The following is a 17,774-nucleotide window of genomic DNA, read 5'->3' as shown; positions in this document are numbered from 1 at the left end:
AGGCATGGCGAATGTATTTATTTTTGCGTTCTGAGGGTAGTGTGTTGTTCCGGAAGCGGCAGCAAGACAGTCCGTGGAGGAGGGAGTTATGAACTGTATCAGATGAGGTGCATGGAACAAGAGCCTAGGACCGGGGCCTGACGATTGGACTTACTTACATGGGGATCCGGGACAACCCTGGGAGGTCATTTGGTGACATGGTGATGGTGAAGGCCTCGTGGAGCGGATTAGTGAACGGAGGACGCTGGAGACAGTGCTGCAGAGGACTCTTCTGAGGAGCTTTGCTATAGAAATCCATTATGAAAATGGAATAGGATATGGGGCCAAGAGTTTTCTTGTTTTTGTTTTGTTTTAGAGAGGCAGAGGGATAGCATATTTGCACGCTAATGTGCATGATCCACTGGAAGGTAAAAACTGCCGAGCAGGACAGAGTGGGGGCAGTTGCTGGAGAGATGTCCTCGAGGAGGTGAGCAGGGATTGGACTTAGTGCAGTAATAAAGGCCCCGGGCTTCTCATGGGAACAGAGACCCCTTTGTAGTAACCTGGAGAGGACACGGCAGGGCAGACGGGCACTGATGTAGGTAGTCTGTGAGTAATGGCAGTGGAAATTCTTTCCTGATTGCTTTCATTTCTCTGTGAAGTAGAAAGCAAGGTCAGCAGCTGAGAGTGGGGATGGAGGGAGAGAGAGGGAGGGAGCAAGTCGTGAATCCTGTATGTTGGGAGTTTGCCCCATTCATTTTCGCTTGTTCTGCGACTAGCTTTAGAGGCCTGGGCACTGTTGTGACCTTACAGGCAGTTCACTTGCTCTTATCTTTTTACCAGGTTCCAGGCTGAGGATTCTGGGCTGAAAGGAGAGTTCCTGGCCAGATTCCTCCCCCTGCAGTCCTGGAGCACTTTCCATAGTGGCTGTGGCTGTTCAAAAACATCTACTAGATACAGAGACCGCTTTTGGAGAGACCTTATCAATGTTCTCCAGTTTATACTGTTTATATACTAAGCATCAGAAATCAACAAAACTAGAAAATCTGCCTATGAAGAGAAGAATCAGGAAGATGCATATCCCTTGAACATTTATTTGCAAAGGGACAGTGTTTTTTAATTTATTATTATTATTTAATGTTTTTATTTATTTTTGACAGAGAGAGAGACAGAGCATGAGCGAGGGAGGGGCAGAAAGAGAGGGAGACAGAATCCGAAGCAGGCTCCAGGCTCTGAGCTGTCAGCACAGAGCCTGACACGGGGCTCAAACTCACAGACCTCGAGATCATGACCTGAGTCGAAGTCACTCAACTGACTGAGCCACCCAGGCGCCCCTTTAATTTATTATTAAAAAAGAGTTTTAAGTCCTATCATAACATCCACTTTTATCAAACAGTGAGAATGTATAAGCTCGGGCTAGGAATTAGGTTTCTGGGTGATATTTGAAGGCTGAAATACTACCTTGATTCAGTGGTTCTCAAATTTGACCATGCATCTGAACCCCTGATGGGGATGGTTGTTAAACCACTGATTGCTGGGCCTCATCTCCAGTTTCTGATTCTGGGGTGAGGCCTGCAGATTTGCATGTCTAACAAGTTCCCAGGTAATGCTATGCTGCTGGTCCACATTTTGAAAACTATTGCCTTAAGCAATTAACTGCCTTTTTTTTTTTTTTTGTAATAAATCATGTATATTAAAAAATATGTAAATAGTGCAGTTTATTTTCTTAAAGAGCCACCTATGTAATTCAGCATTTTCTTTTTGATATCTCATGAATACTACCTAAGGGAAAACTGAATTTTTTATTCATGCAACGGCATACGTTTAAAATCAGGAGTATCAAGTGAAAGCAATAGCAGGAAAAACCTTCCTTCCTTTTGTTATTTATAAAATCAAAAGGTCTCTGGGTTCTTGCAATGCAAGAAATTTTTTTTTTTTTTATCCTTGATGATCTCTTTACCATGTGGATCAGAATCAAATGAGGACAGCGTACTCAACATCTTAGAAGAACTTCAGCTAGAGGTGTCCTTCCAGTTAGGAGGGGTTAGCAGGGAGATCTCAGAATTCTCCACATCTAGGGGCGCCCGGGTGGCTCAGTTGGTGAAGCATATGACTCTTGGTTTCCGCTCAGGTCACGATCTCCATTTGGTTCGTGAGTTCCAGCCCAGCGTCGGGGGCTCTGCTCTGATAGTGTCGTGGAGCATTCTTGGGATTTCTCTCTCCCTCCCTCTTGACCCTCCCCGCCTTTCTCTCTGTCTCCCAAAAAGATAAGTAAACATTAAAATACAAGAATTCTCCATATCTAAATACTCCTGGCTAAATTAAAAAAAAAACAAAAAAAACAACAAAACTCAAAAGGACAGAAGGGGAAGGGGAGTAATATAGGCTCTGGACCTCTGGTGGCATCCGCGGCATAGACTTAACACAGATTCTGCAACCAGACTGAATGGGTATAAATCCCAGTTCTGTCATGTATAAGTTTGAGCAAATTGTTTACAAAACTTTGCCAATTTCTGTGGTGTGCTTGAAACTGTGACCCATTTCAAGTTACCAACTTTGTCACTGAATGTAGAATTAGGATGAGATAATGTACCAAAACATTGTAATTCTTGGCTACACAGAAGATGGGGGTCCAGGCTGACCAATGTAGTCTTAAAACAAGCCTTTCTTATCTGTTTGTATCTTCTGTTAGCTCCTCTTTGGTGCACAGGGAAAAGGATACATTTGTTGTTACTATTCTCATCTTCCTGTTTAGTGTTCAGAGGTGGGACTATTGAATTTGAGAGTTTAGCATGGGGATGAATAACTTAATCCTGGGTGCTGACAGTCCTAATTTCACAAATAGAGACATGGAAAAAAATGAGGAAAATAGGGTATGGGGGAATAAAAAAAAGGGGGAAAGGCTGGAGATCAGTGGACAAGGAAAAGAAAAAGTTGATGTACTGTGTAAGACATAATAGTGTCCACTAACAAAAAATGTTAACTATGAAGACAACAAATTAACACAGAAAAATATAGAATATGATGTTAAAAAATACTGTTATGCTGACAACCTTCCCTGACACATCTCCCTCCACACTGTATTCTCTCTTGACTAAAGGCATCATTAACTACCAAGAAAGAAACCTGGGCATCACCTCCAACTTCTCACCCCCCAGCCCAATTACAATTGGACAAGGGGTCCTATCAATTTTCTCATTATCTGCCTCCTCAGCTCTCAACTTAATTTAGGCCCTAATCATTTGTGGCTGGGACTGTTCTAGTAGCTTCCTAATGGCTCTGCCTAGAGTTTGAATGCTCCTCTACAGAATGATTTTCTGAGTGTAGTGGTTAACAACATAGGCACAGACTGCCTTAGGTTCCAATCCTTCAATTATGTACTAGCTGTGTAGTCTTGGATGTTACTTAGATTCTTGATCTGTAAAACCGGGCCAACACTAGTACAACCTCCTAATGCTGCTGTGAGGTTTACATCAGGTGCTATGTAGGATGTACTCAGAACTGTACTCTGAACTATGCTCTGCATCACTATGTTTAAGATTTTTTCTTTCCAATCCTTCAGTGGTTCCTTCTGTTTAGAAAGCTCCCAGATCCCACTTATCAATGAGGCAAACTCCTGCTTAGCCATCAGGCCTTTGTTCAAGGTCGTATTTCTCATGAGGCCTTGGGCTATTCATTTAGGCCTAGTTTCTTTCTTCCTTGGGCCTTCACCTTGAACCTCCCACTGCACTCAGCACTCCAGAGCAATCATCTGTTTAGAGGGTTATCCTTACAGAAAGCAAGCTACTCAGGGAGCCTGGGTGGCTCAGTCAGTTAAGTGTCTGACTTTGGCTCAGGTCATGATCTCATGGTTCATGAGTTTGAGCCTCTCATCTGGCTCTGTGCTGACAGCTCAAATCCTGGAGACTGCTTCAGATTCTGTCTCCTCTCTCCGCCCCTCCCTGGCTTGCACTCTGTCTCCCTCTCTCGAAATTAAATAAACATAAAATAAATAAATAAATAAAAGAGCTTCTTGAGGGCAGGGATTGTTTTGTTTTTGTTTGTTTGTTTTTTGTTTTTTTTGTAAATCTCCAGGACAAAAGCAGTGTGGCTGGCAAAGGGAAGACGATTAGAAGCAATGAACAGTGTTAAGTACAAATGGATATAAAAAAGGACTGAGAAGAGGGGAAAAAAAAACCCAATTGTTTTGCTATGCTGATTGGATGATGGGAGTTTTAGTTAGCCCTTGTTTATTCTATGTGGTTTCTGTAATACAAAGTTAAAAATGGCTCCCATGTATCCATATGAACAATTGCCCTTCTTCTCCTGGTTAAAAAAGTAGACTGGATAAATAAAATGGACTACCACTTAGCAATAAAAAGGAATATAATTATTCAATCATGGGTAAGTCGCACAAGTTTCTACTAAAGAAGTGATGACACACACACACACTGAATAGAATGTAGTGAGTCCACCTGAGTTAAAATGCCAGTTGTACCACATAAGGCAAATTGTTTAACCTCTAGGGTTGCTTCTCATCTGCAAATAAGAGTGACGCTAGTATCTACCTAAAAGGGCTGCCAGAATTAAACACTCAGGTGCTCAATAGGTGTGGGCTAAAGTAGTCATTATTACAGAAGTTCTCGCAAGGACTTCAGAGCCCTTCCACTCATCACCAGTTTTGCACTGTGCTATCCCAGCTGCCTGCTGCAGTCCACACCTCTCACCCGAGACCCCCCCCCACCTTCTCCTCCGTACCTCCTCCTGAACCCTGAGTTGAGTAATTTTAATAATTATACACATTCATGCTTGATAATTAAGAGATTAAACGGGGGGAAAGGGAAAAATTAACTCACTGGGAGTCCCACCTTACCGTTAATTAACCTCTGCTTACATTCTGGTATATACTTTTTAGATTTTTTTCTAATGCAATTACACTCATATTCATAATTTTTTTTTTTTAACAAAAACGAGTTCCAATTATACAAACAATGTAACCCATCCATTTACTTTACTTTATAACCCGTCCTTGAGCCACGGTCCCTTCGCCCGACCCACCGAGTCCCCCACTTCCCGCTCCCACCAGTGGGCCTTTCCTCTGAAGCCCCAGCCTTCCCGGGGCCCCGGTTCCGGTCCCACCTGCCAGGCCCCGGGCCGCCCCGCCCCCGCCGCGGCCGGCTTCCATCCCCGGCCCCGCACCCCGCGCTCGCCGCCACCGGGGGCCTGTCGCTCGCGGCTCCTGCGAGAGACCTGTTTCCGGTGGGGCAAGGGCGTCTCCGCCGCGGCCCAGCTCCGGCGCGCTCAGCATCGCCGGCGGCGGCCAGATGCAGGCGGAGCGAGGAGCTCGGGGCGGCCGCGGACGCCGGCCGGGCCGCGACCGGCCGGGCGGGGACCGCGACCGCGAGCGGGCGGGAGCCGCAGCGGCGGTGGCGAGAGGCGGCGGGGACGGAGGCGGCCGCCGGGGTCGCGGTCGGGGCTTCCGCGGCGGCCGCGGAGGGCGAGGAGGAGGCGCCCCACGAGGCGGCCGCCGGGAGCCAGGAGGCCGGGGCGCCTGGGCCAGAGCGCCGGTAAGAGGCGGCGGCTTGTGGGGCCCGGGCCGCGATTTCGTGGGACTGGGTCTGATGAGGCCCCGCCGCGAGTCAGGAGCCGCGAGCGGCTTGCTGGCCGCTCGCGAGCAGGGCGGCGGCGGCGGCACCTGCGCCTGCGCGGGACGGGCGGAGGGCGGCGGGGGCGCGCGCAGGGTGCGCACGTGGCGCGTCTGGGGCTGAGCCGCCGGTTGTCTCCCCGCCGGGGTGGCGCGGGAGTGGCCGCTCGGAGGGCTTCCCCAGCCTGCCCAAGTGGTCCGGGCCGGAATGGCTAAGAACGCCGGGGCCGAGGCTGTGTGTCAGGGTTGCAAGGCTGGCGGGCTTGTTGGTTTCGGGTGGAGTGTCACCGGTATTGACCCTTGTGGTGTGGGGGTGCGGCCAGCGCTTGGTCTGGAGGAACTGAGACTTGGGCAGCCTTACAGTATGGGCAGATGTTCCTGTTACTAGGAGGGCAGGGATTTTTTTTTTTTGATCTGTTGTGTTCACTGTGCGAGGTCTAGCACACGGTAGGATAATAAAGGTTTCCTGAAAGAATGCCCACCACGGAATGGACTCTATAGGATTTGGGAACAGGATCAGATACATAGTACTCTCTCTTCTTTTAATAGCATAGTTCTTTTATTACACAAGTGTCGGAATCAGGGGTCACTGGCCTTCGTATTTAAAACTTTTTAATCAGGAAATGTTTCTGCAGTCGGGTCTGAATTTTAATAGCAATGTGATCGACCTTATTCACACGTTCATAGAAGGGCACTTAACAGCTTGGAGCAGGGCATGATAGGGGGCAAACTTCACTTATCTCCCAGCTAAAGGGGTTTGAGTACGGTCTTTTAGGAGCTGTTATTTCAACATTTGTACTGCAAAACGTACCTGTGCGGCACAGTGCTTGGGGCATCACTGATCCTTGGAGCCACCACCACTTCTGCCACTGTTACCACTATCATATTTTCAGCCCAAAACTGTGTATTTTTAATTATTGTGTGCATAGATTAAAACAAAATTTTGGTTGAGGCAAAATTTCTTGTTACTGAAATGTTTGGAGTATTTTAAGGGCATAGAAGGTTAAGATGTCCCTAAAGGTAGTAATTGTATACTGAAATACAGAGCTTGAAAAAAAATTAGAAAACTTAAAATTAAGTGTAACATACTTAACCTGGTTAGGATTAAAGTAGGAAATAAGTAAAATTTGAGGTATGAAGAAATTCTTAGGTTCAGTTGGCAGGAAATGATCAATCTAGTGCACACTGGCAACACATTTTATCCTCATAACAACTGTATACCGTGGACTCTTGAACAACACAGGCTTGTGGGTCCACTTACATGGGGATTCTTTTTCTTTTATAAACCAGTATAGTCCTGTTAATGTATTCTTTTCATTATTTTCTTAACGTTTTCTTTTCTCTAGCTTACTTTATTGTAAGAATACATTAATACATATAACATACGAGTTATGTGTTAATTGACTGTTTACGTTATTGGTAAGGATTCCAGTCAACAGTAGGCTATTAGTGATTAAGTTTTGGGGGAATCAAAAATTATATGTGGAATTTTCCACAGCACCCCTATCCTAGGATATGTATAAGAATCAACTGTATATATGTTGCATATATATATATATATATATATATATATATATATATATATATATGTAGTATATATATATATGTAGTATAACTTTGTTACAACTTATTTTTTTAATTAAAAACATTTTTTTTAACATTCATTTTTGAGAAAGAGCGTGAGTCGGGGAGGGGCAGAGAGAGAGGGAGAGACAGAATCTGAAGCAGGCTCCAGGCTCCCAGCTGTCAGCACAGAGCCTGATGCGGGGCTTGAATCCACTGACAGTGAGATCATGACCTGAGCTGAAGTCAGACGCTCAACAGACCCAGCCAGCCAGGCGCTCCATAACTTATGTATTTATTACAACTTTATTTTTCTTAAATTTTTATTTTTTATTTTTTAGAGAGAGAGAGAGAGAGAGAGACAGAGTGCACACGAGTGGGGAAGAGGGACAGAAGGAGAGAGAGAGGCTCCACCCTCAGCACAGAGCCCAACGTGGGGCTCCATCCCACAACCCTGGGATCATGACCTGAGCCGAAATCAAAAGTTGGATGTTCAACCGACTGAGCTACCTTGGCACCCCACAACTTTATTTTTTAACTTTATAACAACTTCATTTTATATCTGTTGTATATATAAAATCTTCAGTATTACCAATTAAAAATCTTCATTTTTAATTGACTTGCCCAAGCTTTTATAGCTAGTGGCAGAGCTGGAATTTATACTAAGCTGCTCTTGACTCAACTCTGTCTTATCTCTTACATTTTTGTGAACCAGTCACCTCTTAACTGAGAGCAAGGTAGATAGATGCTACTTTGGCTGCAGGGATCATGTTTTAATAGTAATTGTAGTAATGGTACCTTTGGTACTTACTACAGTGTCTGACACATAGGCGTTTCATAACAAGTGTCTTTAACCTGATAAATTGAGTGAATGAAGGTGCTTCTATCTTACTCATCTCTATGGAACTAAATTGAGTAAAATGATGGTATATTGTTTTGAGAATGAATAATATATTTTTTGATTTATGTTAATATTGTAACCTATTAAAATTTTGGGCTTTGATCCCTTTTTGGGATCGTCTTAAAAATCCCATCTTAGGGGCACTTGGGTGGCTCAGTCGGTTAAGCGTCCGCCTTCGGCTCAGGTCATGATCTCACGGTCCGTGAGTTCGAGCCCCGTGTCGGGCTCTGTGCTGACCACTCAGAGCCTGGAGCCTGTTTCAGATTCTGTGTCTCCCTCTCTCTCTGACGCTCCCCCGTTCATGCTCTGTCTCTCTCTGTCTCAAAAATAAATAAACGTTAAAAAAATTAATAAAAAAATCCCATCTTATATATTCTTTTGGGATTTTTTTTTTCCCTGCATAGTTTAATGATTCAGTGTGTCAGCATATGTAAATGTGTGGCACAGAGCTTGGGACATCACTGATCCCTGCAGCCATCACCACTTCTGCCACTGTTCCCACTATCATCCTATTTTCAGTCAAACCTGGATAAAGAGATGTTGGAAGGATTTCTTCCTTTTGGTTTGGTTTGTGATCTCTAAGTCCTTGCACTTCTTAGATTCTGAAGTACTATTCATCTTTAGGCTTGCTAGGAATACCATTCTTGGTGTGTAAAGATTAAGGGGGACAAGATTGATTGCCCTGCCTGAGGCCTCCTTGCTCTCCTATTGCGTGTTGATTTGTGCACCAAATGGAGAGTAATTGAAATGATCAGAAAGAAAGAAATTCATGATAGAGGTTTAGCTGTGTGAGGATCAGTTAGTTACCTAATTCCATAACTTAATGTTGTTTACACCTTTCGCTTTCTACTTTATTTTTTTAAGTTTATTTTTGAGAGAGAGAGAGAGAGAGAGAGCGTGCGCATGTGTGCGAACACAACTGGGGGAGGGGCAGAGAGAGAGAGGAGATGGAGAATCACAAGCAGATTCTGGGCTGTTAGCTCAGAGCCCCTTGCGGGGCCCAAACTCACAAATTGTGAGATCAGGACATGAGGCAAAGTCAAGAGTCCTAAGTTTAACCGATTGAGCCACCCAGGCACCCCTGTTTTCTATTTTAGACCACTACATACACGTGGCTTGTTAATGAAAATCAGGACAAAATAAGACTAAACAAGTACCAGACAAGTAATTCTCCAAGGGAACTTTACTGAACACATTGGGTCTGCTAGTCTCTTGCACTTAAATCATTCCCTGTGTAGATCATATGAACCCTAAGTTTACGGAGTTTGGGTAAGCATATCATAAGGCTAATTATCTCCATTGAATATCTATCTACTTGAAGCATGACATTGCACTGGATGTAGTCATTAACTTAAAGCATACTAGGATTTGTTAGTATTATACTTACCTTTTTTTTTTTTTAATTTTTTTATTTTTGAAACAGAGCATGAATGGGGGAGGGGCAGAGAGAGAGGGAGACACAGAAGAGAGAGGGAGACACAGAATCGGAAGCAGGCTCCAGGCTCTGAGCCATCAGCCCAGAGCCCCGTCGGGCTCGAACTCACAGACCGTGAGATCGTGACCTGAGCTGAAGTCGGACGCTTAACCGACTGAGCCACCCAGGCACCCCTTATCTTTTTTTTATTAGTTTTTTTTTAATGTTTTATTTTAGTTTTTTTTTAAATTTTTTTTTTTAACGTTTATTTATTTTTGAGACAGGGAGAGACAGCATGAATGGGGGAGGGTCAGAGAGAGGGAGACAGAATCTGAAACAGGTTCCGGGCTCTGAGCTGTCAGCACAGAGCCTGACGCGGGGCTCGAACTCATGGACCGCGAGATCATGACCTGAGCCGAAGTCGGATGCTTAACTGACTGAGCCACCCAGGTGCCCCTGTTTTATTTTAGTTTTAAGAGAGACAGAGTGTGAGCAGGGGAGGGGCAGAGAGAGAGGGAGACACAGAATCTGAAGCAGGCTCCAGGCCCTGAGCTGTTAGCACAGAGTCCAACGCTGGGCTGGAACTCAGGAACTGTGAGATCATGACCTGAGCGGAAGTTGGTACTTAACCAACTGGGCAACCCAGGCATCCCATATACTTATCTTTCTGATGAGCTACTAGCAGAGAGGAACTCAAGGCCTATCGGTAGTCCTTGGATAACTCACAGTCAGGAGAGGTTAACTAACTTATCCATTATCATGCAACCAGAAAATTACAGAGCCGGGATTCAACCCAAGCATTTTCGTTCCAGAACTGTTTTTTCCACTGTGTCCCTAAGCTGTTTCTAGAGTGATTTGAGATTTGAAAGGTCAAGTGTGGCGGACTGTTGTATGATTCTTTCACACAGTTTTGTCTTTCTGACGTTGCAAAATGGTGATCAGGATTGAAGGTAACACTGATGCCGTATTTGGTTATTGTGGATGTCGGCAGATCTTTGCTTTCTCGCTTCATGTTCAAATGGCAGCTGCTTTTAATCATTTTTAAATTATTTATGTCCAATTAAAGATAAGGCAGCTGTTTATAGCCACATTAAGGAGAGTAAGAACTTGGAGGTAACTTTTTTTTTCTGACCAAACTTTTGCTTTGCAAACAAAAATATAAATGCTTTGCCTGAATAGTAATTAATCCTAGATGCCCTTGACATTTTCATTGCTACTATTTCAGTAAAAGGGATATCTCTGACTTTGATATTCAAGTTTACCGTGAACCTGGAGGAAGAAAAGATGTCAAATCCAAGTTGCTGACAGGTTTCTATAGCATTTGCTCCTTCATTGTTGCTGAAAGGAGTGCCCCTCATTGTGCCAGCCAGACAGAGATGGAGAGTCCGTTAAAGCTCACACTTGATAGCCTCTAGGCTGTATTTCTTCCCTTTTCACAAAGCCTGACGTAAATTCACTTAGACACTGAACGTGCTCAAGTGTCCTAAAAGAAAATTGCTTTCAGAATAGCTCTTGGTAAGGGGTGCCTGGCTGGCTCAGATGGTGGAGCATACATCTCTTGATCTCGGGGTTGTAAGTTTGAGATTAGCTAAAAATAAAGTCTTTAAAAGAAGAAAAAAAAGATTAGTTCTTGGTAATCCATGAAATTGGCCCTTTCCTCTGCTGTAGACCACTCCTCAAACACGGTAACTACTTTGCTAATAACGTGTACTGTTTTGAGATCTGTTTTTCTCACTGATCATTCTATCACTTACATATTTTTTACATTACAATATTTACATTATTGACACTTTCTGCTCGTATTCTGCTTAAAGTTTTTTGATAAATTATCTATGACATTGTACTTTAACATTTACAGTTAATACTTTTGATCATTGGTTCATATAGTTTCAGAATGTAAAGTTTCCAGCATATTGTTGATTTGACATTTTAATTAATTGTATATTTGACATTTTAAATAGAACTGTCGCATCATTCTTATACCTGGATGGAGTCCAAATACTATAGTGGTTTGATATTCACCATCATCCATTTAAGAATCTCACATTAATAAACTTTTCAGCAGTGAGAAGATTTACATTATTTCTTATTCTTTTTATTTTGTGTTTTATTTTATTTTAAAGTTTCTTTATTTATTTTGAGAGAGACAGAGGCAGCACAAGTAGGAGAGGGGCAAGAGAGAGAGAATCCTAAGCAGGCTCTGCACTGTCAGTGCAGAGCCCAATAAGGGGCTTGAACCCACAAAGCCCTGAGATTGTGACCTGAGCTGAAACCAAGAGTCGGACCCTCAACCTACTGAGCCACCCAGGTGCACCTTATTTTATGTTTTGAGTCCACATCTTCCTAGAACTTCATCTAATATATCTTCAAACTTGAAAAGCTTTTAGCAATCACTTCTTCTGCTTCCCTGTAACAAATTTTGATTTTTTTAAAAAAAGTCTCATAACCTTAAGGGCTTGGATGTAAATTTTTTTCTTTTAGGTTAAATTGCCATTATACTGATTAATATACAACTTATTTTGATTAGCAGTTGTTACCCATAAAGGTAAAATTTTACTGTAAATGCATCTCATTTTCCCTAATGAGTTTAATTAGGTATCCATGGATAAATGTGGCTTATTGCCTGAACGAAATAGGATTCAGTGTCAGTTCTCTTCCCAATTAGATTTTTTTTTTTTTTTTAAACGGTTTTTATTTATTTTTGGGACAGAGAGAGACAGAGCATGAACGGGGAAGGGGCAGAGAGAGAGGGAGACACACAGAATTGGAAACAGGCTCCAGGCTCCGAGCCATCAGCCCAGAGCCTGACGCGGGGCTCGAACTCACAGACCGCGAGATCGTGACCTGGCTGAAGTCGGACGCTTAACCGACTGCGCCACCCAGGCGCCCCACCAATTAGATTTTTATACATGTAAGCATGAGGTAATGGTTGGAGCTTCATCATATGTGTCACTCAATTCTTTGAATACCTTTCTAATTCTATATCAAAATCATTATTATAAAAAAAAAAATTTTTTTTTAATGATCTGTCATTTGACAACTGGATTAGGTTCTCCTTCAGTTTTGTCTAAAGCAAGGAATTGGAACCTTCCTGGTTTGCGGGACTTGTTACTCAGTCTTTAGAGTTATACTCTCTCAACATCTATACCTCTATTGAAAATTATCCCTTTGCTTGGGGCCTCAGGGAACGCATGACAGCCAGAGTGAGAATGGCTGAGCAGGGGTCGCCTGTCCTCAAGCGCTTTCTAAGACTGTTTTCGGTTGAGAGTATGGACACTGAAGATCTGAAACTTAATTCCCTTAAGAACTCCTTGCTCATATACCTTTTGAGAAATCTTCCTGAACCCCCAGGTGTATAGATACTCCATTTTGGGATTGTTGACTAAGAACACATTACTTACTCTTTTATTATTATTATATTAATGTTATTATTATTATTATTTTAAGGATGATAGTTATTTACATGTGTTTACCCAGAGGGATTTATTTATTTATTTATTTATTTATTTATTTATTTATTTATTTATTGGCGGGGGACGATGCACCACTTGTGGAGTATAGTTTCCAATTGTTGTCATTCTTAATGGTGTTTCTGTCTTTGTTTTAACTGATGCTCAGATGGAAAATGGCAAGCTCATAATTCTAGACTACCAGGATCTGTTTTCTGGGGAATTAGGTGCTAAGCCATTGGGCTTTCACTGTTTTCTCCAGAAAAGTAGTGATTATTTTCTACGATTCTGGGAAAGTGAGGTTTCCAGAGGCCTGGTTAGGTCATTTGGTCCTACCCACACCACAGCATGACTTTCTAGACTTGGTTTTTTTTTTTTTGTTTTTTTTTTTAACTTTTTACAGTAAACTGTACCCCAGACATGTGGCTCAAGCTCATGACCCCAAGACAGAGTTGCATGCTCTACCAACTGAGCCAGTCAGGCGTCCCCCCACCAAGACTTTTTTAAAAAAGAAATTAAGTGGTTGAAAATAGATTTTCTATTCAGATGTCACTGTTTCCTGATGTGCTTTGAAATATCAAAAGGAGAAATAAGGACCATACTGACACATACTTATTTCTATTTTATAGACACTATAGATACTTATTTGTATTTTATAGACATTAGATTCATTCTTTTTGAAATTTTATTTTCTTTTGTTAGAAGCCATTTGCGTGTGTGTGTGTGTGTGTGTGTGTGTGTTGAAGTACCAAGAACAAATGCTTTAATGCTGTTAATATTTTTTCTTTTGGGATGGAAATAATGTCAACAGTTTTGTTGGTCTCAGAATTTTTTATAAAGGTGTCATGGGGCAGTGCGTGGAAAATTGATATAGATAATCTTTCACTTTTGAGTGGGTGTCTAAGGATGTTGACAAGAAATACAAATCGATGTGTTTAATTTTATCCCGATGTTGCTAGGAGGCTGTTTTAGAATTTGACCAACCTGATGTCCATGAGCCTTAAATTTGCTTAAAAGACAATTTCTGTAAAAACAGCACTCCCAGGGATACTGTTTCCTACAATCCATATCATGTCATTGGTATATGCAAACAGTAGGAAAATTAAAAAAACATGTGGGAGATTGATAGAATGAATTCCTTGTTGTACATATTTAATCCTCTCTTTGGGTCCTCTTTCTGTGAAGAACTGATACAAGTGTGTCTGATCTATACTTTTGTTGTGTGAGAGATAGGGGGAGTGAGTGCGCATGCATGTGTGCGTTGAGTGGGGGCGGGGGAGGAGAGAGTGAGAGAGAGGGAGAGAGAGAGAGGGAGAGAATCTCAAACAGGCTCCATTCCCAGCACAGAGCCCAACACAGGGCTCGATCCCATGACTGAGATCGTGACCCAAGCCGAAATCAAGAGTCGGACGCTCAGGCGACTGAGCCACCCAGGTGCCGCTGACCCATCTTCTTTAGTACCCAGTCAAACTTGTGTTGAAAGATAGCAAGCGCATTTTAATATTAATTTAAGCAAGGCATCATTGAGATGACAGGACTGTTACCAAAAATTCACATATATTCTTGGATTATCAGTGCCATGATTCCTCCATTTATTTACCTGTGGGAAGTTACTAATGTTGACAAATGTTATTCATGTGTGTATATTCTGTGAAATAATTAGTCACCATATTTAGGTTTCTATAATCTCTGGCTTGAAAGGATCATTAACAGTTACATTTTGGGAAAATTTAAAATAGCTAGTATTCACTATCACAGTGTAATGCAGTGCGGGTGTCATTTAAGTGGTAGATTTGGAGTCTGTGGCTCTGTTGTTCATCTAAAGGTCACATCCCAGTAGCTGGCTTCATGATATTGAGTACTAGCATATTTCATCCCCACTTTTTCATTTTTCTACAAGGCTGATAATAAAATAACATGTCTTTGTGTAATATTTGGGCTCATTAAAGCTTAGTCTTACTGAAAAGGGCTTAATCCCTGTCACAGGTATATAAATCTCAAATCCTTCCAAAGAGGTTATGAGTTTTCTGGGAGCAAAGCTTGATGACAAATGAATGTTTTTCTGAAGACAAAGCTCGGCTTCCTATTTTCCCTTAACTAATCTTCACTTCATTTTCAAGTTGTGTTTTGGTTGGCTGCTTCTTTATTATGCCAGTATGAATTTGCAGAACAATTCCTGTTAAGTTTTAAAAAACATTTTTCTTGGAGCAGCTGGGTGGCTCAGTCAGTTAAGTGACTGACTGTTGATTTTGGCTCAGGTCATGATCTCAGGGTTCGTGAGACTGAGCCCCACGTCTGGCTTTGCACTGAGAGTGCGGTGCCTGTTTGGGATTCTCTCTCTCGCTCTCTCTCTACCCCTCCCCAGCTCTCTTTCTAATAAATAAATACACATTTTTTTTTTAAAAAAAGTATTTTTCTCCTCTTTACAGCCAAGAGAATCATTAAATTAAGAGGTGACCAGAAAATTTTATTTAAGAGCATGTATTTTGGGGTGTCTGTGTGGCTCAGTTAGTTGAGTGTCAGACTCTTGTTTTTGGCTCTGGTCATGATCTCACGGTTTATGGGATCAAGCCAGCATTGGGCTCTACGCTGACAGCATGGAGCCTGCTTGGGATTCTCTCTCCCTCTCTCTCTATCCCTCCTCTGCTTGCTCATGCTCTCTTTCTCTCTTTCTCTCAAAATAAATGAATAAACATTTAAAAAAAAGAGCATGTATTTTATATTCACTGGAAGGAGAAATTAAGTAGACAAGTTGATTTTTCATTTTATAATATGGAAATAGACTTCAAAGGATGGTTTTTAGACAGAGTTGGCAGGGATGGGGTCTCAGGTTTGTGCCTCATCTGTATTCCGGTTGGCTTCTGGCAGTCAGGTAGGGGAGGGGTGGGAAAGGGCTGTTGAAGCTTGAGGATAAATGTTTGCTCTGGTGGATGGCACCACAGTGATTTCATACAGAATGGGATCTCTGAAAGCTTAAGTGTTAGAATTGAAGAATTATAGACAGAGAGTGATTATTATTTCAAGATACTAGTATAAGTTTACAGACGCATGAATGAGTAGGGTATACCTCCTCAAAACCTACTCAGTATTCTGCCTTTTTTTTTTTTTTTTTTGGCTCTCTTTTCCTTTTTCTCCTCTCTTTATCTTTCCCCCCCACTAGTGTTGCATTTGTTTGTTTGTTGGTTTATTTAGTAAGCTTCACACTCAGAGATCAAGGGTCGCGTGTTCTAATAACTGAGCCCACCAGGTGCCCTGTGTTGTTATGGAGAGAAATCACATGGTGGCCAGTAATGTATGTTTCGGAGTCTAACAGAAACTGGTTAGAATCCTACTCTCCAACCCCCCAGTTACTAGTTATATCTGAAACGTTGCTTAAGCTTCCTGAAACCTCAGTTTCATCACCTGTAAAGATGCTTAAGAGTGTTCACCTCACACAGTTGTTGTAAAGAGTGAATTAGGTGAACACAATAAAAGGCAGTTTTTATACTTATCATGCCACTCTGCCGCCCTCCCTCATTCGGGGTCTTCTCAGAGTGCGAAGGTCAAATGCAAAACTATACACTCATTCACATGTAACACATGAACACACGCACACACATATATAGAATATTTAGAATTTATATTACTTATGAATATCTTTTATTCATTTAAAATTTCCTTAAAAGCCTTGAAGCATGAAGTCTCCCAGCCTTTACTGAGGGGCTGCTGTGTGTGTGTATTGGGGCATGTGTTCATGCTCTGGCAGGAAACTTGTAACTCTGCCTTAACCTTTCCTTCCTGCTTGTGTAGAGACTCAAGGTTAGCCAGAGGTAAGAGGTCATTAGGGACTTCTCAGATCTTTTCTGGGCATGCCCACAGTGATGCACAAATTGCATGGCCTTCTAGAGTCCCAGGGATATGCCGCAGTTTTACAAAGACCTCTTGGACATCTCGTTCCCCAGTTTTAGTTTATAAGGTGTTTGTTTGTTTATTTATTTTTTCAGTCTCTTTTGAGGCCCACCTGTTATCACTGCCTCAGGCAGTCGTGGTTTTAAACTTTTGCTGCTAATTGTTTCTCACGAATTCCCTGATGATAGGACTGTTCACACGGAGTGAGCTCTGAACCTGGTTGAATGAAGACAAGACCCAAGAATGGAATTTTTCACAGAGCTGCCAGAGAGGTCAAATAGTGACAGGTCCCTGTGGAGGGGACTTTCAGCAAGCTTTTCTTCCCTCTTCGGTGGTTATAAGGCTGCTGTTTTTCATGTCACCATAGTTGTGAGCCTGTCGGTTTTCAAAGCAAATGCAAAGTTTGTTACTGCAGAGATGAGAATGGGACAAGTTGCAGTTCTTAGAGATTTAGCTGTTTTTCTTCCATAAACTCTCCTTGGATTGTTGTAAGTCTTTGGTTAATTTCCAGAGTTCTTGGTTTTGGCAGTTTTTGTCAGTGTTCTTGTTGCTTTTGCAGTAGAGTGGATTTTCAGGGGTCCTTACTCTGCCATTCTGGGAGTATTTCTGTTCTCCTTTATTTTATTTATTTTAGAAATCTTTTTTAATGTTTTATTTTTGATAGAGAGAGATGGAGAAAGAGCGAGCAAGCAAGCAGGCAGAGAGAGAGGGAGACACAGAATCCGAAGCAGGCTCCAGGCTCTGAGCTGTCAGCACAGAGCCCGATGTGGGGCTCGAACTCACAAACCATGAGATCATGACCTGAGCCGAAGTCCAACACTCAACGGACTGAGCCACCCAGGTGCCCCTGTTCTCCTTTATTTTGATGCAGCCATTGCTGCTGTTTCTAATTGCTAGAAACTTCTCCCTTTGTTTGAGACAAATCGTATCTCCCCTTCCTCTTTTATGTGCAGGCCA

At 42.4% G+C, this 17,774-nt stretch overlaps 2 protein-coding genes across 2 annotated transcripts in view; one reads left to right on the top strand and one right to left on the bottom strand.

Annotated features, from left to right (window-relative positions):
• Nucleotides 1-17,774, bottom strand: part of CHRM5 (cholinergic receptor muscarinic 5) — a 98,630-nt gene that overhangs the window by 12,873 nt on the left and 67,983 nt on the right. The window lies entirely within an intron of this gene.
• The window catches only part of AVEN (apoptosis and caspase activation inhibitor), a 200,127-nt gene continuing 184,279 nt past the window's right edge, over nucleotides 1,927-17,774 (top strand). Inside the window, exons 1-2 of the mRNA XM_058740558.1 lie at nucleotides 1,927-2,012; nucleotides 5,063-5,525. Of these exons, the coding sequence (XP_058596541.1) occupies nucleotides 1,927-2,012; nucleotides 5,063-5,525 (549 nt within the window). The remainder of the gene's footprint in view (nucleotides 2,013-5,062; nucleotides 5,526-17,774) is intronic.

This window comes from Neofelis nebulosa, chromosome 7 (assembly GCF_028018385.1).
Source record: "Neofelis nebulosa isolate mNeoNeb1 chromosome 7, mNeoNeb1.pri, whole genome shotgun sequence".
NCBI classification, from domain to species: domain Eukaryota; kingdom Metazoa; phylum Chordata; class Mammalia; order Carnivora; family Felidae; genus Neofelis; species Neofelis nebulosa.
Note: the sequence above shows the minus strand (reverse complement) of the source record. Positions and strands in the feature narration are given on the sequence as shown.